Source organism: Schistocerca cancellata, chromosome 2 (assembly GCF_023864275.1).
Source record: "Schistocerca cancellata isolate TAMUIC-IGC-003103 chromosome 2, iqSchCanc2.1, whole genome shotgun sequence".
Taxonomy (NCBI): domain Eukaryota; kingdom Metazoa; phylum Arthropoda; class Insecta; order Orthoptera; family Acrididae; genus Schistocerca; species Schistocerca cancellata.
Window position 1 is genome coordinate 293,140,310 of NC_064627.1, and position 24,247 is coordinate 293,164,556.

The following is a 24,247-nucleotide window of genomic DNA, read 5'->3' on the forward strand; positions in this document are numbered from 1 at the left end:
ATAATAGAAAGGAATAGTCAAAGTAAATATAAATTTAATAGAAAGAAACATTCCACATGGGAAAAATATATTTAAAAAAGAGGCTTGCCTCTGTACTTCCGCCTCAACTGACATCTCTGCCCAAACTCTTTGCCTTTACATATGTCTGCTCATGTCTGTATATGTCCGGATGGATATATGTGTGTGTGTGAGTGTATACCTGTCCCTTTTTCCCCCTAAGGTAAGTCTTTATGCTCCCGGGATTGGAATGACTCCTTACCCTCTCCCTTAAAATCCACATCCTTTTGTCTTTCCCTCTCCTTCCCTCTTTCCTGATGAAGCAACTGCAGGTTGCAAAAGCTTGATATTTGTGTATGTGTTTGTGTGTTTTTTATTGTGTCTATCTACCAGCGCTTTCCCATTTGGTATGTCACAGCATCTTTTTTAAATATATAAATATAAATTTATGAATATAATAGAGGGAAACATTCCACGTGGGAAAAATATATTTAAAAAGAAAGATGATGAGACTTACCAAACAAAAGCGCTGGCAGGTCGATAGACACACAAACAAACACAAACATACACACAAAATCTAGCTTTCGCAACCAACGGTTGCCTCGTCAGGAAAGAGGGAAGGAGAAGGAAAGACAAAAGGATATGGGTTTTAAGGGAGAGGGTAAGGAGTCATTCCAATCCCGGGAGCGGAAAGACTTACCTTAGGGGGAAAAAAGGACAGGTATACACTCGCACACACACACATATCCATCCACACATACAAGACACAAGCAGAAAATGTCTGCTTGTGTCTTGTATGTGTGGATGGATATGTGTGTGTGTGCGAGTGTATACCTGTCCTTTTTTCCCCCTAAGGTAAGTCTTTCCGCTCCCGGGATTGGAATGACTCCTTACCCTCTCCCTTAAAACCCATATCCTTTTGTCTTTCCTTCTCCTTCCCTCTTTCCTGACGAGGCAACCGTTGGTTGCGAAAGCTAGATTTTGTGTGTATGTTTGTGTTTGTTTGTGTGTCTATCGACCTGCCAGCGCTTTTGTTTGGTAAGTCTCATCATCTTTCTTTTTAAATATAAATATAAATTTAACTAGATAGGTTGCAAAAGATGAAGGATCTTGTACAGAAACCAAAATATGAAGGAATATAATGATCAACTCAGGCCTTGTGGAAGTCCCTCTACAAAATTCACCGAGATTGTGACTTCTCTGAGGTGACATAGCATGTAACTTACAAGCACTTCATGCCAGTGGCATTGAAAAGTGCATCCCAAGATGCATTTCTTGTTATGCCACCCATGTACCTCAGTTTGTTTAATATAGGGACATGACCATCGACATTCCTCCTCAGCTCTACCTTTCTATTTCTTTTTTATTTTCCACAGAAATTTAAAGTCATCATTTAATGAAGCATACTGTTTAAGTGTACAGCTAAACCTCAGCTTGTTGTTTTTGTAAATAATCTCCTTACTTAATGTTAATACATAGTTACTAGCACACATTTATGTGTAAACATTAGACACATCAGGATAATAGACATCAAATGCCACTGGACTACAAGAATTCAAGTAACCATTTCTAAATTGATGATAAAATTCTGTTAAATGTTGTACCACTACTTTAATTGTAACTGTGCATTAAAATTAAATGATCTTTCCTGGATAGATTGACTGCAGATGGGATCTGACAAAATAGATGTGTTGACTGATAATGTAATATTTGGGTGAACATTTTGCTCCAATAAATCACTACTACATTCTTTCAAAATTGCAATGTAGTGAGGCACATTTATGTCACTTAAATCTGTATTCTGTTCTGAATTATTCAGACTAACACTTCTGACAGAAGTTTATTTAGATTCAGTATTCAGTTTGCCAAAACATGTACGTAATGTGTTTACGACTCACCCAGACTATACAGATATGCAAAAATATAACTCACCTTTTACATTTAAGATTTTAGATTCTAATTCTGAAAAATTTCTGCTTGTTTCTTTGTCTCCCTGATGGGATTCCTCCACATACTCATCTAACCTATTATTTGGATGTATTCTCACTTAAATTAGCAGTAGTGATATCTAGTTTCTTTTTAAGTTCAATGATTGTCTGTTCCTCTATCTCCACAAGAGCCTTTTCAAATCTTAACACCTTGAACCTCTGTTTCTGCTCTCAAATCAGTATTTAATTATCCTGTTTTAGCATTTAGCTCAGTTATAGTTTTCACCATTTCCTCCAGTTTTCAGAGCATTGCAGGCATGCAGTTAAATGATATTGAGTTTAACACTAACCTTTTCTTACCAATGACTGTTACTGTGAGGAAGGTAACTCTTGTAAAAAATAATCTTCTACATGCAAATACAGCTTTACCACCCCAAAACAAACACCACACAAAAAATAAACTACATTTTCGGCTTCAACACAGGTCACCAGAGTTGCTGGCATGGATCACAGCATCGCAACGATGATGCTACTGTTCATATGTGCACAGCTGACAATGCCACTTCATGATGCTGTGTCAATTTTGAAATTGATGAAACATTTGTAGTCCCTTGTAGTCTTGGCCACCAATCTTCCAAGTCATAGATGTTAATTCTTCTGTAATATAATTGTTGTCACTTAATTTAGTTATCATTCATTGATGAATTATTTTTTCTCAAACCACATTACCTCCTTACATGTAACAGCTTGTTTATTTTGTCATAATGTTCTTCTGTTAACTTCACTGCTAATGATAACAGCATTAATTGTCAATAAATCTTCAGTTAAAATATCAACTTCTTCGTAAAATAAAGGAAAGGTAACCACTCACCAATAGTTGATAAATGCTTGGAGCATAGATACACACAACGAGAAACAGCACATTCACACTTGCTTTTGAGCACCAGCTCTCAAACACACACACACACACACACACACACACACACACACACACACACACACACACACACACAAACACAGAGGGAGAGAGAGAGAGAGAGAGAGAGACCCAAACACAAAGTCTCGTGCCACAGCAAGACTAATTATTGATACTCGATTACTGAAAGCAGTTGCCTGAGCTGATGTAGGTGGTAAGGGAGTAGGGAATGACACAAGAAGGGAGGTAGGAAAGAGGCAAGTCTTTGGACAGATGATTCTGCAGCCACACAATAAGATGAAAAGAGCACAGATATTACAACGAAAAGAGATGTCAGGAGAAGGGAGAGTAACTGAAGAGGAAAAAAGAGGATGGGAAGAAAAGGAGAGAATCACTGTTTGGTGGTGGCCATTCGTCCAAGTAGAAGTATTGTAGTGAAGCAGCTGCTGAAGTCATTTATATTGTGGTGGGCAGCATGTTGAGCACTGGATTGTCAAGTTTGTGGTTTGTCACAGTTTGACAGTGGCCATTCATGTGAGTACATAATTGGTTACTTGTCATACCCACATAGAATGCTGCACAGTAATTGCAGCATAGCTGATATATTATATGCCTGCTTTCAGACCTCAAAACTATTGCCCGTAACCTCTCATCCTACGTTTAAGACACTGCTCTTTTCCTTCATGTCTCTCCACAGTTCCTGTCCTGTTACCTTGTTGGCCACTGTGGATGCGACATCTTTGTATACCAACATCCCGCATGCCCATGCCTTTCCCAACATCATCCTGATACCAAACCCACCACTTATTTCCTAATGCTCCTTGGTAATGTAACATCCTGGCCCATAATTATTTCACTTTCTAGGGACAAATCTAGAAACAAATCCGTTGTACTTCCATGGGTACTCAACTTATTTAAGGGTAATCTGAAGGAATCCTTCGTATCCAGTCAACACCTAAAGCTCCTTGTCTGATTCAGATTCATTGATGACATTTCCATGATCTGGACTGATGACAAGGACAACCTTTGCTCTTTCCTATATAACCTCAGCATTTATTTCCTTATCTGCTTCACCTGGACCTTCTCAACTCATCGATCCGCCTTCCTAGATATCAATTTGCACCTCTCAGATGCCTCTTAAATACATCCGTCCATATGAAGCTCATCAACCATCAACAATACCTCCACTTTAACAGCTGTCATTTAATGCAAGTCAAAAAGTCTCTTCCTTGCAGCCTAACGACCTAGTGGAGGCCACATCTACAGTGGAAAGCAGGAGTTGACAAAATACACACCATCTGCTCCACTGACACCAGTAAATCGGTTCACCAGGCACCTGCCCAGCACTCCTCATCAGCCAGTATCATCCTGACCTTAAAAAGCTCAACCACATCCTCCACCAGGGCTTTGACTACCACTCGTTGTGCCTTGACGTGAGGGATATCCTGTCAGAAATCCTACTCACATCCCCCCCCCCCCCCAAAAAAAGTAGTGTTCCACTACCCACTCAACATACAGAATATCTTTGCCCTCCCTACTCCAATCTTATTCCCAATACTGCACCACACTGGTCGTTCCTTTGTGGTCAGCCCAGGTGCAACACCTGTCCATACGTCCACCCACCACCTCCTACCACAGTCTAGTCATAAGCATTTCCTATCCAAAAAAAGGCAGGCCAGCATTTGAAAGGAGCCCTATTATATATCATGTATGCTGCAATTACTGTGCAATATTTTACGTGGGCATGACAAGTAACCAACTGTCTACTTGCATGAACAGCCTTTGCCAAACTGTGGCAAATCACAAACTTAACCATCCAGTTGCTGAAAATGCTGGAACCACAACACAGATAACTTCAACAGCTGCTGCCTGATGTGTGTCATTTGGATACTTCCTTCCAGCTCAAGTTTCTTTGAACTACACAGATGGAAAGTCTCTCTCCAAGTCACTCTTGTGATCCCCCGAGCCTAAACCTCCACTAACCTGTTGCCACTGCCTCAGCTTCACTGTTCCCTCTTCTGTCCACAACACTCCTTCTCTGTCCAGATCATGCACTGCCTTCTCCCACCACTCTTTCTCTCCCCCTCACCCCTCCCCCTTATGCAGGCATTTTCCTCTTCCCCTCTCTCTTTCTCTCTCCCCTCTCCACGCTTATCAACCTCTGTCCCTTCTCTCTACCCTTCATGTCTCTCTTTTCATCTTCGCCTTTCTCTCCTGTTTTCCCCCTTCCCCTTTTTTCCTCTTCAGTCCCCCCCCCCCTCCCACCGCCTCCATTTCTTGAAGGACATCATCTTTCTGCCAGTGACTGCTGTAAGTTTTTAGTACACTGTTGCAATTTAGGCCTTAGGTCATTATCAAGTGCTGATATTATGGCTTTAAGCCATGTCAACATAATGTAAGCTGACACATTTGTATGTCGTTGTCAATACTGGTAAATACGCTCATGACGTTGTTACACAGTGCGAGCACATGTATTCAGACATTGTAAAACAACATAATCTGTAAGTGCACATGTCCATTAAACCATCACTAGTCACAAATGCATTAGACCACATTTTGCACTGATGCATACCTGTATTTGTCATGGCATACTATCCACAAGTTCATCAAGGCACTGTTGGTGCAGATTGTCCCATTCCTCAACAGCATCTTGACGTAGATCCCTTAAAGTGGTGGTGTGTCACGTTGTCCATAAACAGCCCTTTTCAATTTATCCCAGGCATGTTCGATAGGGTCCATGTCTGGAGAACATGCTGGCCACTCTAGTCGAGCAATGTCGTTATCCTGAAGGAAGTCATTCAAAAGATGTGCATGATGAGGGCATGAATCGTCATCCATGAAGACAAGTTCCTCGCCAATATGATGCTGATATGGTTGCACAATTGATCAGAGGATGGCATTCATGTGTCATGCAGCTGTTACGGCGCCTTCCATGACCACCAGCGGTGTACGTCGGCCTCACATAATGTCGCCCCAAAACAACAGGGAACCTCCATCTTGCTGCATTCGCTGGACAGTGTGTCTGAAGCATTCAGCCTGACCGGGTTGCCTCCAAACACTTCTCTGATGATTGTCTGGTTGAAGGCATATGCAACACTCATTGGTGCAGATAACATGATGCCAATCCAGAGTGGTCCATTCAGCATGTTGTTGGGCCCTGTACTGTGCTGCATGGTGTCATGATTGCAAAGATGGACTTCACCATGGATGTCGAGAGTGAAGTTGCACACAGTTTGAGTCATAACACGTTGTTCTGTGGCTGCACAAAAAGCATTATTCAACATGGTGGCATTGCCGTCAGGGTTCCTCCAAGCCATAATTCGTAGGTAGTGGTCATCCACTGCAGTAGTAGCCCTTGGGCGGTATGAGCAAGGCATGTCCTCAACAGTTCCTGTCTCTCTTTATCTTCGAACAACATTGCTTTGGTCCACTCCGAGATGGCTGGACACTTCCCTTGTTGAGAGCCCTTCCTGGCACAAAGTAACAATATGGACACGACTGAACTGCGGTATTGACCATCTAGGCGTGGTTGAACTACAGACAACACGAGCCATGGACCTCCTTCCTGGTGGAATGACTGGAACTGAACTCTGTCTAACAGGCGCTGCTCATGCATGGTTGTTTACATCTTTGGGTGGGTTTAGTGACATGTCTGAACAGTCAGAGGGACTATGCCTGTGATACAATATACACAGTCAACGTCTATCTTCAGGAGTTCTGGGAACCTGGGTGATGTAAAACTTTTTTTGATGTGTGTATCTTTTGTACTCTTTCTGTCTTGTTGTGCAGCCATGGAGTCATTTGTCCAAAGAACTGCCTCATTCCCCCTATACCCTTTCTGCATTCTTCCTTACTCCTACCCCACTTCCATTAACTCAGGCAACTACTTTCAGTAATTGAGTGTCAATAAGTAATGCTGCTGTGGCCGTTGTAGTATGTGTTTGAGTGTCTGTGTGGTTGTGTGTGTGAATGTGTGTACTATTGCTTCAATCTGATTAGGTGAGGATGGGGAAGGAAACTGGCCATGCCCTTTCAAAGGAACCATCCTGGCATTTGTCCGAAACGATTTAGGGAAATCACGGAAAACCTAAATCAGGATGGTTGGAGGCAGGTTTGGACCCTCATCCTCCTGAATGCGAGTCCAGTGTGCTAACCACTGCTCCACCTCACTCACTAAAAGGTAGTGTGGATGCTGTTTTCTGTTACGTGTTTCTATGCTCCGAGCTTCAATCTGGTTTGGGTGAGCAGTTGCCTTTGCTTTATTTGGGTCCTGTTGCCAGGGCACCAACATCTGCAGATGCAGATTTTTTACTTCTTTACTGCTGCTGAAATCTTTGGCAATTTCAACTTACTATGAAGAAATACAACATACTACTACCTTTAGGAAATGCTGGTATTGCTTGTCAGTGTACAACCACTTACTGTTTTTCGTCAAGCAACAGGGAAACATCATTCACATTTAGAGCTCAAAATCATACATTCAGTTCTGACATTACGTAAATAACCTTTTTTGACAGATCTCTGGTCTTATTTTGTCTTGCCATAACGTCGTACTGCATTTTCATGGTCCATTTCTTAACCTGTGGCATAACATTCTACTCAAAATCTGAACACCGATACACAGAGACTACACAAACCCCAAGTGGGTAGCACATCTCGTGGAAAAACTGTGATTGCTCTCCTATCTTGAAAACATATGGTACCCATCTGTACAAAAGTACTTATAAAACAAAAGACAAAATCTCACAAACGGCTTTCTATTCTTAACTAATAAACTGTTATATGGTTTCAGCTATTGCAACAATCATTTGTCGGGTAGGTAGACATAGAGCTACATGTCAGTCTGCCAGAGTGATATGTTACACCAATGCCACATTCTGGAACGTCCTTGGTTCCAGTAAACATCTTTTCACCAACCAACAGGTGGTCTGCAGTGCCGAGGTGGACACTGTGGTATAATGCCTTGCCAGCATATAGCGTGGATGCATGTGGCAAGGAGCCCTCTTGCATGGGCTCATGCTGTACACTCTTTTGCTCTTGAAAGAATTTGACCGTGCTGCTGTACCTGAACTAGTTAATTTTTCACGGTCCAACTTGGACACATTCTGTTAGTCTTTGGGCCACACTATGTTAGGGAGTCCTTTTGCAAAGCTTTTTCCTCACTGGGGCTGAAACTACTAGTAAATTCCTGTAGGTGTAAAATGGGTAGGGGCGTGATATGCTTGAGGTAGCATAAAACATGTCTATCATGGGCAAAATTATGAATGTGACTGACATGGAGGTTACCGACATGATTATGATTAGTCTGCACTGATGTTTGTTTGATGGTATTATACGAGGTCTGTTCAGAAAATTCCAGAACTTTGTCCACAAAATTTTTCTACACTTACCTTTTACATACTGTGCATGGTCTCCTTTGAAATACTCTCCTTCACAATTGATACACCACTCCCAAGACCATGTCCACTTCTGGCTATTGGTATTTTTTTTTTCTTTTATCTTATCTATCATTGCAAATCTTCATTCTTTCAATGGGGTTTTCAGCTTTGGAGATAAAAATAAGTCCACAGGGGCCAGATCTGAAAAGTACAGAGGATGAGGCAGCACAGTGATTTTGTTTTTGTGCAATAGTAGTCATGCACCAGCAGGGATGAATTGTGGTGCCACATTTTTCTCGCATTTTCTCACAGGCATTGCATCGTGTCCCGACAGCACCATTAAATAACAGTGTGGGCTTGTGGCACAAATTCATGATGAACTAGTCCTTCAGAGTCAAAGAAAACTATCAGCATGGCTGTGACATTTGATATGACCTGATAACCTCTTTTTGGTTTTGGAGAACCCTTCCCAACCCATTGTGAAGATTGAACCTTGGTCTCAACATCATAACCGTAGACCCACTTCTCATCACCAGTTATGATCCTCTTAAGGGACATCTTGCTCTCATTTGCGCAATCCAGAAGCTATTCACAGATTGTGAGCCAAGGTCTTCCCAGTCTTATCTCATGAGCTGTGGGATGACTTTTGCGGCAACACAATGCATTCAAAGATGTTGTGTCACAATTTCATGACGTGACCCAGCTGAAATGTTACATTCTTCTGCAATCCCCTTGTCAGTCAGTCTTTGGTTGGCATGCACAGTTTCTTTGACATTCCTGACGTGAGCATCATTGGTACACCTCGAAGGGCATCCTGAAGAAGGTTCATTTAACTTCCATCCTGGAATTTTTAAACAATGTGAACCAGACATAACACCGAGTATGGCTTAAGCACTCATCACTGTGCACTGCCTGCATTATTTGGTGTGTCTCCGTAAAGGTTTTCTTGAGTATCACAGAAAATTTAAAGCAGACACATGGCTCCTCTAGTTCTGCCATCTAAAAATTCAGAAACTGTGCAACACAACGTTCTACGCAACACAACACTTGAACAGTAACTAACAGACATACAACAATGAAACTGTTGGCTCTTACACATTAAACACAGGCATGTGCAGGGACACCAACTGCATTTTGCTCCAACACACAATTGGCACAAAATTACAAAAGTCCTGAAATTTTCTGAACAGACCTTGTATTTGCCCAAATAGTTGCTCCATTGAAATCCGACCATTCTGCGTATATAGCATTTGACTCGAGACGGCAAGAAGGGTCTAGTCCAGGGTAGTGATCAGGTAGATTAGATTCTCTCCAGGAAGAATTTCGAAGGGAAAATTGCATTGGTAGAGTAAGGAATTGGTTGTGGTTGAGTACATGGCCCTGGTGATGATGGCATGTAGCTGAAAAGAGGGACTGAGCATGTCACAAAGGGTGCCACTGATCATTATTATTCTTTGTCATTGTGGCTCTAATCATTGTGTTTGACTGAACCAACCTTGGTCCTAGCATTCAGATGACAATTACTATTGTGCCACTGAATATAGCCCATGTGAGACTACCCTTTTCAAGTATTTGTTGTCATTATTCTGCATACCCCAACCCTCCTCCCCCTATGTTAATCACTTCCCAATGACACACATATGTGGATTTCTCATTTGGAAACAGACAGAGTTCACATGACCCTGGGACTTCCTATGCAAGCTTTTTAGGACATAATGTGATTTGCTTGGCCAAACACTACAACTATTTTGAATTGCAGAGCTATGCGTACAACTTCCAGCAAGTAGTACATCACACCCCTTCAACTTTTTTGTTGAGGTTTGTGGAGACAACATATAATTACAGAACATATTTGTTGTGTATGTTTACTGCACACAAGGCTAAACACAACTGTGACAAAGCTCATACTGTAAACAATAACTAAAGACATAAATACTCGAGCATAAGAATATCTAACAGGAGCTGTTGTGAGTGCCAAAGAAAGTACATGGTGGTAGTAATTCAGATCTTAACATGACCCCTCACTTTTTGTACCAATGACATAAATAAATAACAAAATGTTAATTTTAGGATTTTAGATTAAAAAACCAAGCCCTTAAACGCATTTTTCATGAGTAGATTCAAGAGGAAGTTTCACCAATACATCTGTCACCAAGTCTTCTGTTAACTGATATTTTGGTTTCTGTGTGTACTCTCAAAGAGCCTATCATATAAATGAGACTTTATGCGGATATATTTTGTAGGAAAACTGGACTGCATGCTAGATTTTCACCAGACTGAATATCATTGAACAGGAAGATGTTTGACAACTGTCTCAATTCCAGTTCTTTAATTAATTTTGACAGGTGAATCTCTACCTTTGTTGCTTTGGTAAGGCTTATGTATTTAACTTCTGTTGATAAAAGGATGATGGCTCTCTGCTTGTGTGAACAACTTGAGGTAACCAGTCTAGAAAACATGAAGCCATAATCTGTGTATGATGCCCTATCATTTCTTGAATTATCTGCATCATCATTTTGAAAACTGCACATCTCCATCTTATTCATGATATTTGTTAGTTTCTTAACCATTATTCCTTTGAGATATACCAGCATTCACTTAGCAGCTTGCTAATGAACAATATTGTGATTGTTATTGTATTGGCTTAATCTGACTGTGTTTGAGTGCAGCTTGCTTCCAGTTCATAACTGAGTTCTTACTGGCTTGCATGCAATCATTCTCAGTCATTTTAACACTTCTATGACGTCACTTTGACATAGCGTAATTTTGTTATCTGACTTATTCACCAGACTGCCCCCACTCTTCATGATATTAAATCTCAAAGACTGATTTGCTCATCCTGTTTGGGTCTGCTAAAGTAATTATAACATTGACCACATAAATAAGTAAGAAGAATTTTTCTCAAATGTTCACATAAACACACACTTGTGCATTTGTTAGTTGCAATCCTATTGATTTTGGAGTTGTATTCTTCATGCCATGGCTGGCCTGCCATGAAAAATCCGTTAATGTTTGTCTCTGTTCACAAGCTTTAGCATCAGATTTCAACATTTGAAGCATATCACTCGCCTTGTTAACTATTTAGTTGTCTTCTTCAACATGTGTAATCATTTGTAAGGTTTTAATCAGTAAGTGCAGCTGCTCCATGAAAGGTTCTGTACCAGTGTCATCATTAGGAAGTACCATGGTTATGTTTAACTGTGAGACACATTTGACAGACAGAGCCATGAGTGTTAATGATTCAGTCCTTGCAACCACATCAAACATCCCATGAAATAAATTCCAGGCTGCTCACTGGATCCTCACACAACTGTTCTTGTTTTCATCTGAAGTAGAACTATTGTACTTATTTCTTAGAATGGTTTTACAGTCAGTTACTTCATTATTTGCTGGCCAGCGAAATAATGTACCAGATATTTTTGACAAGTGAATTGATTTAATTGTATCTGAATTTGAACTACTCTTGACCCATTCAAGCTCAATGTGAAGCAGCTATATATGCCATACTCAGTAATTTAATTTCTTTATTTCTGCACTTTTCAACTTAAGAATTTTAATTTTATCCAGTCAAAAAAATTTTACTTTTATGGTCACACAGCGTGAGCCCTTAATCTTTCGGGATGATGTGGATTTGCAGACATGACGTGTAATTACAAAACAATTTTGTTATCTAGGTTTATTATGCACAAAGTTATTCATTGAGTGTTCATTCCTTTCGCACTCATGAAAGAAATGTAGACCATCAACAAAGGAAGTGGCTTACAAAACACTCATTCCACCAGTACTTGAAACCTGCTCATTAGTACGGGTTCCATACCAGATAGGACTGATAGAGGAAACAGGTAAGATCCAAAGAAGAGCAGCACATTTTGTTACAGTTTCATTAAGTAAGTGCGAAAGCATCATGGAGATGCTCAGCCAACTCTAGTGGCAGGTGTTGCAAGAGAGGCGTTCTGCATCATGGCATTACAGTTCTGAGAATGTACATTTCTAGAAGCATCAGCCAATATATAGCTTCCACGTATGTGTATCTTAAGAAAATACCATGAAGATAGAATTATAGAAATTGGAGCCCACACAGAGGCTTACCAGCAATCGTTCTTCACATGAACTGTATGCGACTGGATCAGGAAAAGACAAAAGTGAGACTGGTACATAAGGTATCTTCCACCACACGCTGTAAGATGGCTTATGGAGTATAGATGTAGATTTAGATAAAAAATAATTTGTAACAAAGATGTAGGTACTGTCAACCTCTGTTACAATCCTATATTTAGCCATAAAGTAATACACACATGCACACGTGAGCGCACAAATGCACGAACGTGCACACACACACACACACACACACACACACACACACACACACACACACACACACAGGGTGTAAACCATAATCATTCATGACATACCATAGTGGTGTACAGGAACTCGTGATGAACAATTTTAGGCAGGCAAGCCAGGAAAGCACCTCAACTTACAGTGTATGTGCATTGCATGAAATGTTCATATTCTCTTGCTCCCAATGTGCAAACTACTAGTCCCAGTGGAAAAATGAATGGCGTCTTGCTTGTAAGAAATTTAATATAGCTGAATTTTCCACTGTGATGTGTTGCTACTGGAGTCCATGATTTTTGAGTTTTTCAAGAAAAACATACAAAAGTTATGTTTAAATACATTCCGCCCCACCCTTCAAAACTAAAACAATGAATACCAGAAAATGTGAATATGAGAAATAATTTGTTCACTCACAAATTTTTGTATAGTGTTAGGAGAGTGCGTGCTTAGAAGTCACTTATATATATTTCTCATTAATAAATTGAGAATTGCAGTTGGTAGATATAATGTGTCCCATTACACAATAAAACACATTAAATTTCCTCCAAAAAAAAGTCCTCTTCATTTTTTCTCTAGGACTAATAGTTTGCACATAGAGAGTGAGAGATTATGAAAATCTTGTGTTATGCACTTACATTGTAGCTTTGGTGGTTTTTGTAGGCCAGTTTGAGGTACTTTCCCAACTTGATAAAGCACAAATGGCCTGTATAAAGTTGCTCGTATTGACTTCCTTTACACCAGTGTGGTATGTTACAAACAATGAACATTGCAAGTAATGAACAATGACCATACAGCATTGTAACCAGATAAATGGAAAACACCTACTTTGTATTACAAAGAAGCCAATGGGGGTTATAGATCGTGGCAGGTGGAAGTTTATTCTCCTTTATATGCTTGGTTCCTGACATCAGTCAGTACCAAATACATGTTAATTTTTCCACTGTCTTCTTCATTTTCTAGTATCATTATTATAATTTAATAATTCTTTTAACCTTGATCCTGTTTTGATTTTCCATTCTACACTACTGCCCATTAAAATTGCTATACCATGAAGATGACGTGCTACAGACGCGAAATTTAACCGACAGGAAGAGGATGCTGTGATATGCAAATGATTAGCTTTTCAGAGCATTCACACAAGGTTTGCACCGGTGGCGACACCTACAATGTGCTGACATGAGGAATGTTTCCAACCAATTTCTCATACACAAACAGCAGTTGACCGGTGTAGCCTGGTGAAACGTTGTTGTGATGCCTCATGTAAGGAGGAGAAATGCGTACCATCACATTTCTGACTTTGATAAAGGTTGGATGGTAGCATATCGCGATTGCGGTTTATCGTATCACGACCCTGTTGCTCGCGTTGGTCGAGATCCAATGACTGTTAGCAGAATATGGAATTGGTGGGTTCAGGAGGGTAACACAGAACACTGTGCTGGATCCCAATGGCCTTGTATCACTAGCAGTTGAGATGACAGGCATCTTATCCTCATGGCTCTAACAGATTGTGCAGCCATGTCTTGATCCTTGAGTCAACAGATGGGAACGTTTGCAAGACAACAACCATCTGCACGAACAGTTCGACAATGTTTGCAAGAGCATGTACTATCAGCTTGGAGATCATGGCTGTGGTTACCCTTGACGCTGCATCACAGACAGGAGCACCTGTGATGGTGTACTCAATGATAAACCTGGGTGCATGAATGGTAAAATGTCATTTTTTTTTTTCCTGATGAATCCAGATTCTGTTTATAGCATCATGATGGTCGCATCCGTGTTTGGCGACATTGTGGTGAATGCACATTGGAAGCGTGTATTCGTCATCACCGTAGTGGCGTATCACCCAGTGTGATGGTATGGGGTGCCATTGGTTACATGTCTCGGTCACTTCTTGTTCGCATTGACGGCACTTTGAACAGTGGACATTACATTTCAGATGTGTTATGACCCATGGCTCTACCCCTCATTTGATCCCTGCGAAAACCTACATTTCAGCAGGATAATGCACAACCACATGTTGCAGGTCCTGTACGGGCCTTTCTGGGCACAGAAAATGTTCGACTGCTGCCCTGGCCAGCACATTCTCGAGATCTCTCACCAATTGAAAATGTCTGGTCAATGGTGGCCGAGCAACTGGCTCGTCACAATGTGCCAGTCACTACTGTTGATGAACTGTGGTATCGTGTTGAAGCTGCAGGGGCAGCTGTACCTGTTCACACCATCCAAGCTCTGTTTGACTCAATGACTAGGCGTATCAAGGCCGTTATTACGGCCAGAGGTGGTTGTTCTGGGGGGTACTGATTTCTCAGGGTCTATGCACCCAAATTGCGTGAAAATGTAATCACATGTCAGTTCTAGTATAATATATTTGGCCAATGAATGCCTGTTTATCATCTGCATTTCTTCTTGGTGTAGCAATTTTAATGGCCAGTAGTGTATTTTGATCCCACCTTCAATGTTTATACTTTCTTCATATTTCCATCTTTGTCTATCTGTAAGTTATAGCTGTCTTTTGTTTATTAGACCTTTTTAGTGCCCTCTGTCAGTTTTAATTTCTAATGTTTTTGTATCTGTTACCTTCCACTATTTATTTCTTCCTTCTCCTACTCTGCAATGTCTTCACTGTCCCAGGGTCTTATTTCCTCATGTCTTATCAGCTGAGTTGGAACATCAACCATACTTGTCTCTGTCTCATCATCATTCTGATACAGATTTTCCATGCTTTCCAAAAATCACTTCAGTAGATTGTGATGATGATCTCTTCAAGGTCAGTGTGGTGACAATTCCTTCAAGGCTGCTACCAGTTCCTTTCCACTTCTCTGTCTGATACTCACTAGTAAGTCATCTGTAACGAAATTTATATAAATGAGAAGTTGAATCACATGGCTTCTTTCTTCATTTTGTGTTTCTTTAAATTGTTGTGTACTCTTTTATCCCTCAGTCCTCTCCCTCATTTCACTTCTCCTCTATACCCTTTCCCTCTCTGACATTTCGGTTTTTTCACCAAATTTAAAGGCTCGTTCACTTCAGATATCTGTGACTCATTAATTCACTCAAAATGTTTACTGACTTCTTTCTACCATTAAGTAGTTTCTTACTGATGCTTATTTTTTGAGAGTTGCACTCTGCAGTAGGTGTAAAAAGTTTTGTAGATCAATTAATTAAACAATGGAAGCTCCAGGTAAGAATATCAACAATGTAGGAAGAGACAGATTAGTACTTACCATAAAGGAGCAAATTGCATACAGGCACAATTAAAAGTCACAGCCTTCATCAGTAAACGAGACACACACACCATTCACACACACAAGCAAGCACACCTCACATGCATGACCACCAACTCCAGCATCTCAGGTCAGAACGCAACTGCTTTGTGGGATGCAAGCACCAATCTGGAGGGATACGGAAAGGGAAAGGATAGTAGTGTATGGGTGGTGAGAGAGACAAACACTGTCTGGTGGAGTGTACAGGGACTAGAATGCCAACAGGTGCAGTGTCAGGAGGTTGTGGGACAGGGAGGTGGGGAAAAAAGGAGCAAAAAAGGAGAGGAATGGGGAAAAATGGGTGGATTCTTTGGCAGAGGGCTACAAATAGCCAGGGTGGAAGACGAGAATGGGGAGCAGTTGATAGTACAGAGGAGGTGGAAACTGTTTGCTGGAGGGTGTGGGACAGTATGTTACTATATGTTGAGTTTGAGATAATTTATTTATTTATTTATTTATTTATTACTTGTCATTAGCCAACATTTGTTGAAATAGACAGTTTTGACATTACATTTGATAGTGAATCTAAAATTGGGAAACTATGTACATTCAGATTACATTACATGAGGATAAAGAGTTATTCTCTACATTATAATTCCATAACATCATAGTTACTCTCTACTACATTCCACTTCCTTGACATCATAGTTACTCTCACTCTCTACTACATTCTAATTCCTTTACATCATAGATACACTTATCAGCTAACAATTTGTGCAGCTGCTTCTTGAAGGCATCTCCTTGTAGGTCTTTCAGTGATTGTGGTAACTTGTTATATAATTTTAATCCTGTTTGCTGAAAGCTACTTTGGACCTTAGATAGCCTAGTAAAGTCTACATTAAGATTGTTTTTATATCTGGTATCATGTGAATGAACATCTGTTCTGGACGTTAAGGTATGTATTTGTTTTTTTATGGAAAGAAGACACGCTTTTATATACAGAGAAGGTAATGTTAAGATGTTAAGTTCCTTAAAGTGCTTTCGACATGATTCTTGGCTTTTAATACCTGTAATTGCTCTAATTGCTTTCTTCTGCCACATGAACACTGTCTGAGCACCAGTTGAGTTGCCCCATAATTTTATTCCGTACTGTAAGTGAGATTCAAAGAACGCATAATAAGAAGATAAAAGTTGTTTTCTGCTAACTAATGTTTTTAGTTTCCTTAACAAAAAGACTACTCTAGAAAGTCTGGTACATAACAGTTCCGTGTGGGTGTTCCATGTTAATTTCGGGTCCAGGTGGATTCCTAGCAGTCTTACAGAGTCAGACTCATTTAATTTTTCCTGTAGATTGTGCAAGAAGAAATACATAGTTTCTGTCTTGCTACTGTTGAGTATCAGCTTGTTACTGTGGAGCCATATGGCAGACTTTTCAAGCATTGCTTTTGTTTGTTTCTTCACTTCCTCCAATTTGTTATCTGAGGTAATCAGGGTTGTGTCGTCAGCATATATTATTGACTTGTGAAGCATGAAAGTAGGCAAGTCATTCATGTATACCAGGAAGAGAAATGGTCCAAGCACTGAGCCTTGTGGCACGCCTCTTACAACTGGTAGGGCATTTGATTGCTGGCTATTTACTATAACTACCTGAGTTCTGTTTGTCAGGTATGATCTGATTAATGCCAGTTCGTTATTTTTTACACCATAGCACTCTAGTTTATTTATTAGTATTTCGTGGGATACAGTATCAAATGCTTTACTCAGATCTAGTAGTACAGCACAAGTGATAGAATTGTTCTCAAAGCCATCAAGTATGCCTGTCACAAGAGTTTCTACTGCATTTATTGTAGACAATCCTGGCCTAAAACCAAAGAGCGAGGAGGAAAAAAGATTTTGTTCAGCAAAGTAGTTGCAAAGTTGTGTTTTAATGCAGCATTCTATTATCTTGGATAATATAGGTATGAGGGATATTGGACGGTAACTTTCAGGTTTGTTTTTTTCTCCTTTTTTATAGATTGGGATAACAATAGTAGCCTTCAGGACCTCAGGATATTTTCCAGCTGTAAAAGTACTATTGATCAGAAAGGTAAGAGGGGCAACAATAATGTCAATTATTTGTTTCAAGATGGTGTTGGAGATGCCATAGAGATCTTCACTGTATGAGCCATGTAGGTTTGTGACGACTTTGTATACAGTTTGCCAGGACACCTGTTTCCATTTAAAGGATAAGTTATTTAGGTCAGGAATGTTGTGGGTAAAACTTTCAGAAGTTGCATCATCTGGCGCAGAGGTAGCAGTAGCTTCCAACTTATTACTGTTAACAAAAAATTCATTTAATTTTCCTGGCACTATTGGAATTTCTTGTCTGTTTTTATGCTTCCCTGCTATTTTGTTTATTACCTGCCAGGCTGCTTTGCATTTGTTGCTGGAGTTTTCAATGAAAGCATCATTGGCTCTCTGCTTTGCCATCTGTATTTCAGTTCTATAATTCTTCCTGGCTTCTTTATACCTCTGCTTCGATTCTAGGTTACCAGTTTTAGCCATTTTATGTAGGGCAATAAGTGTGTTTCTCAGGGGGAGTGGAGAATGTGTTGTAAGGAAAACTCCCATTTTTGCAGTTCAGAAAAGCTGGTGGTGGAGGGAAGGATCCAGATGGCTCGGGTATTGAAGCAGCACATAGGAGGAAGCTATGTATTGGCTGATGCTTCTTGAAATGTACACTCTCGGAACCATAATAGTAGTCCATACCATGATGCAGAATGCCTTTCTTGCATCATCTGCCACTGGAGTTGGCTGAGCATCTTCATGATGCTTTTGCACTTACTAAATGAAACTGTAACAAAATGTGCTGCTCTTCTTTGGATCTTCTCTGTTTCCTCTATCAGTCCTATCTGGTATGGAACCCATACTGATGCACAGTTTTCAAGTATTGGTGGAATGAATGTTTTGTAAGCTACTTCCTTTGTTGATGGCCTGCATTTCTTTCATGAGTATGAAAGGAATGGACACTCAATGATTAATTTAGTGCACAAGTGTGTTGTCTTCAGCTTCATGTTGTGCCACAGGGTGGTCTGCTACTTTGCTCTTGGCCATAGTTTGGCAGTGGCCATTCATTCTGGTGAACAGCTGGTTGGTAGTCATACCAATATAAAAAGCTGTACAATGATTGCAGCAGAGCTGGTGAATGACATGGCTGCTTTCACAGGTCGCCTGGCCCGTGATGGGATAGGATAAACCTGTGACAGGACTAGGATAGGAAGTGGAGGGTGGATGGATTGGGCAGGTTTTGCACCTGGCTCTTCCACAAGGATATGATCCTTGCGGCAAGTTGTGGAGTTTGGGTGGGTGACAGAAAACCACTTTAGGAGGGTTGGGAAGTGTCTTTTGTAGGATGTCCCTCATTTCAGGGCCTAATGATAGGTAATTACCCTGAAATGAGGGACATCCTACTCAAGACACTACTCCCCCCCTCCCACCACCACCGCCACCACCACCACCACCACCACTACCACCACCTAACGTGGTGTTCCGTCACCCACTCTACCTCCACAACATCCTAGTCCATCCCTATGCCACTTCCAATCCGAACCCATTGCCACAAGGGTCATATCCCTGTGGGAGACCAAGGTGCAAGACCTGCCCAATCCACCCACCCAGCACCACCTACTCCAGTCCAGTCACAGGCTTTTGTACCCCATCAGGGACCAGACCAACTGTGAAAGCAGCCATGTCATTTACCAACTCTGCTGGAATCATTGCATGGCTTTTTATATTGGTATGATTACCAACCAGCTGGCCACCAGGATGAATGGCCATTGCTAAATTGTGGCCAAGAGCAAAGTAGACCAACGTGTCGCACAACATGCAGCTGAACACTGAGGACTTGATTTTATTGGCTGCTTCACTACCCAAGCCATCTGAATCCTTCCCTCCAACAACAGCTTTTCTGAATTGCACAGATGGGATTTATCCGTACAACACACTCTCCTCTCCCATAATTATCCTGGCCTCAACCTATGGTAACATACAGTCCCCACACACTCCACCCAACAGTTTAAACCCCTCTCTCCTGTCATCTGTTCCTCATTCTTATCTCCCACCCTGTTTATTTGCAGCCCTCTGCCAATGCATCCACCCATCTTTCCCCACTCCTCACCTTTTTTGTTCCTTTTTTCCCCACCTCCCTGCCTCACAACCTCCTGACACTGCGCCTCTTGGCATTCTAGTCCCTGCCAGCTCCACCAGATAGCATTCCTCTCTCTCCCCACCCACTTACTGCTATTTCTTCCCCTCCCCATCCCTTCCAGATTGGTGCTCGCATCTCACGTGATACAGTAGAGCGTCGATTATCCGAACGTCGGTCAACCGAACAACCGCTTAACCGAACTGTGTACTCGCTCGCACCTGTTACTCTCCCACCCTACCGTCCATCATCCCCCTCACTCCCAAACCAAGTTTCCCACAGTAGTCGCCGCACTGGACCACCACTGGTGGAACATCGCTTCTGATGGGGCCTTCACAAGGCGCTGCTGACAGGCCAAGCCGCCAGTCGCTGTGTTTCAACAATCAGCACACTTCTGTCAGCTTGGCACTGGCAGTAGAAGTAGCGGCAGTATCGAAGCTGTTCACAGCGCAGCTCGTAAGCGTGTAGGCTTGCTTAGACAGACCTAAATAAAGGATTTTTTTAAACGTTAATTTTGTATACTGTGTGTATTGTTCATGCAAAATGCATATGTAATATGAATATATTTTTGTTTAATAAACTGTGCCACATACTATATATTCCTACTGAAGTTGCCTTTGTATGTTACTTTGCAATACTAGAAGAGATGCCTGTTTTTATGAATATATTTACTGTACTGTTAATTCTTTTTGGCAAATAAACATGTACAGTTCAATTATCCGAACAAACCAGTTTTCCGAACACCCATGTCCCCCAATTACTTTGAAAAGGAAGTAGCGCCGCTCTCCAGCACAATGGCGGCACCGGAAATGGAGCAATTCTGCGGATCGCGCTTAGTTAGAACTATAGCGCGATCCGACGCGGCCTAGCGGCGGCCGAGCGAAACTCGTTCAAGGTCACCCACCAAGATGGCGGCGCACACAGCCAAGGTCATCCATGAATTACCAGTGAGCACCTCATTTGTAGTGCAAGAAAAATTAATCTTACAACCTACAAAAGTGAGAGGACCGGTTAAGAGTTCTTGTTGAGCAACATTGTTAGGTGTAAAATCAAAACTGCTAACAGTCTTATACACTGCTACTTTGCTCTTGGCCATAGTTTGGCAGTGGCCATTCATTCTGATGAACAGCTGGTTGGTAGTCATACCAATATAAAAAGCTGTACAATGATTGCAGCAGAGCTGGTGAATGACATGGCCGCTTTCACAGGTCGCCTGGCGGCGGCCGAGCGAAACTTGTTCAAGGTCACCCGCCAAGATGGCGGCGCACACAGCCATGATGACTGCCAGTGTATAAGACTGTTAGCAGTTTTGATTTTATACCTAACGACGTTGCTCAACAAGAACTCTTAACCGGTCCCCTCACTTATGTAGGTTGTAAGATTAATTTTTCTTGCACTACAAATGAGGTGCTCACTGGTAATTCATGGATGACCTTGCCTATAGTGAGGGGTAATGAGAAACCACTTGCTGGCCTTGAGTCATACTACAACAGAGACATTATTGCCTACAGGACATTTTCTATTGGAGTTGTTGGTGACAGGAATTATGGAACATGTGTAGTCACAACAGACAAGCCGTTTTCATTGTACACCAGGAACAGAAGAAGAATTAATGCAAATGAGAGGGTCAATATTTGGTGTGTGTGTGTGTGTGTGTGTGTGTGTGTGTGTGTGTGTGTGTGTGTGTGTGCGCGCGCGCGCGCGCGTTTGTGTGTGTGTCACAGTAACACCAATAAGCTTGTAGTAAAGAAGGGCACTAAAATGCATCCCGTAATAGCTATGAGCACTTTTTCATCTTCGCTAGTGTGGGACACATCTCTTCTACTGAACAAGTGCTCATAGGTCTTAAGGTATGCATTTTAGATCCCACGTTTACTAGACCTTTTTTCCTTATTTTAATCCTTACTGCTGCCTTCCAAAATATGGGAGGCAAATGGCTTGAAGTAGAAGAGATGTATTTTATAATATCAAAAATCAACAAGAGCTCATATCTCTTAACATATATGGTTTATAGCCCATGTTTACCAGACTTTTTTTCTTGTTTTGGTGTAATGAAACTGTCTCTAAAATTAGTCAGGATTTTTTACTCTCTGTATATGTTTCCATAATTTATAACTGTGTATATGATACTGTTGTTGAAGGATTTTATCATTCATTCTGTCAAAATAATGAATATTATTAATCTCAGGATGTTAATGTATGTGCTGTGTGCTGTTTAGGGTGGATGTGCTTTCATCACAACAACACAGCACAGTCAGGATCATGATTTTCGAAGCTTCCTGCATGAGAACAGTTCAACGACTGTGGCATCTGTTTTTGTTGAACCAACACATATGGGTACAGCAAGCTTTTATGAAATAGTTAATTCCTTTTTGTAATTATGTTTTTTAATGTATGTTTGAAGTTAACATGAATGTTTTACTGTTTCCAGATACTTCAGAAATGCATATTGAAGATTTTGCTTCCCAGAAAATCCAAGCACATGAAGTTGCTTGATTGTAAAAAGTTTGTATTTGTTAGATTTTGTATTAAATGTCTCTCAATTTTATTATTAAATGTTTTATTTATCTTTTATATAAAAATAAAATAACTGTACTGAAGTGAGTATTGATTACTTGTGTATGTATGTAAGATCATTGGCAGTAATTATATTGATTTGTAAGCAAAAATCTCATGATAAACAAACAAAAAGTATGTAAGTATGTACCTTTGATAGCATACTATTGTGTTGGTCACCATACAAGCTGTGAGGCAAACCTTTTCTGTACTGGTACTTATGACATACAGTGTTCTGAAGAAATTTTAGGATACAAACATGGAAAATAACACTGCCATTTTTGCCATATGATGAAATTAACAATAAAGAAACATTGCTTTTTTTATTTTTTCCTCATTCTACATTTTCGTCCTGAAGGGAACCATAAAACTGACTGTGAATGTATTTTAATAGTACTCTATAAAAAGATCACCAAAACTTAGTAAAATGCAGCACATTCTTCCATAAAATAACATAGTTGTCTTTTTTCTGCCATGTCTTTAGGGCAAGTGGTGCAGCTTTCAACAATATGTGGTTGCTAGGGCGTAAGTGAAGGCTACATTTTATTTTGCATTATGTAAGTGTTTAGCTACCATATGCTTATTTCAGGTTTTAATAAATTTCTGTATCTATGCAAAGTGGTTAAATTCCAAAAACAAGGAACAAAAGTTGACTGTTGTAACATATTCTTCAATAAAACGAGGGAAACTCATACCGTGTACCTCAACTATTCACATGTATTTCAAGTAGAATACCCTGATATGGACTATTAAATTAAATGGATAATAACTGAGTGCTTTCTAGTATCCTGAGGTTAACATTTGTAGGGGCATAAACTCAAAAATAGATCGTCCAGATTGAATAAAGACTAAGGGAATGTTCCTTCCAAATTCTTCATAATATCTATATCACTGTGGCATTAAACAACAACTCAGTGATACACTATGAACTTGAATATGTATCTACTGCATCATCACTAATCATCAGATCCAGGACAAAAGAACATACCCATCAAAATTTCAGAATATTATTAATGCTCTGAGAATAAATTATGCCAAAATCTTAATATAAGTTTTTTGGGAGTTATTGGTAATTATAAATAGTTAAGACATCATCAGAAGAAAACACAGACAGCACATCTAATGCTGTTTCCTCTTCAGATTATGAAAGCACAGATGTGCTGACAAAATATTCATCAAACAGTTTTACACAAATCACCTTCTAGTGGAGCAGACAATGAAGCTTGTGCAGCCACACCATCTGTATTGCTGGATTTGTAAATGTGACTGCATGTTACGCTGTGTTACACCTTGTGGATTATGAGTAGGTCCCAATTTCTGGATGGGACATCTTTTCGATCTTAGACGAGGGTAAGTCAATTGTTATCCACAATTTAGTTATATTTTTGTTTATTTTGGTAGTACCGTCATTTTATGTTGATGACGCATACTTTGTTTATTTGTTGTTATATCTTTGCAATTTTCAAGCTGCTAGGTTAGTTTAGTTATCACTGCCATGCTGATAATCATAGTTGTTCTGCTGTCTATTTGCACCAAAGAAGAGCACCGTTCTGTGATCCATTTCATGTGGTCAGAAGGCGTATCAGGGGCCGAAATTCATTGAAGACTTTTGGTACAGTATGGGAGCAGTATTTTGCCACAACGGAGTGTTTACGAATGGAGGGAAAAATTCCGAAATGGTTGCACAAGTGTTACGCATGATAAAGGAACCGAACGACCGTTTACTGCCACAAATGAAGAAACCATTG

The 24,247-nt window shown here is 40.5% G+C and overlaps 1 protein-coding gene across 3 annotated transcripts in view; it reads left to right on the forward strand.

The window, feature by feature from the left end:
• The window catches only part of LOC126161650 (BRCA2-interacting transcriptional repressor EMSY-like), a 331,217-nt gene extending 308,147 nt beyond the window's left edge, over positions 1-23,070 (forward strand). Inside the window, exons 16-17 of one of the 3 annotated variants that reach the window (XM_049917638.1) lie at positions 22,163-22,280; positions 22,375-23,070. In XM_049917638.1, the coding sequence (XP_049773595.1) occupies positions 22,163-22,280; positions 22,375-22,439 (183 nt within the window). In that variant the 3' untranslated portion in view covers positions 22,440-23,070. The remainder of the gene's footprint in view (positions 1-22,162; positions 22,281-22,374) is intronic. The other 2 variants (XM_049917637.1, XM_049917636.1) reach the window with 2 other exon arrangements.
• Positions 23,071-24,247: the final 1,177 nt, after the last annotated feature.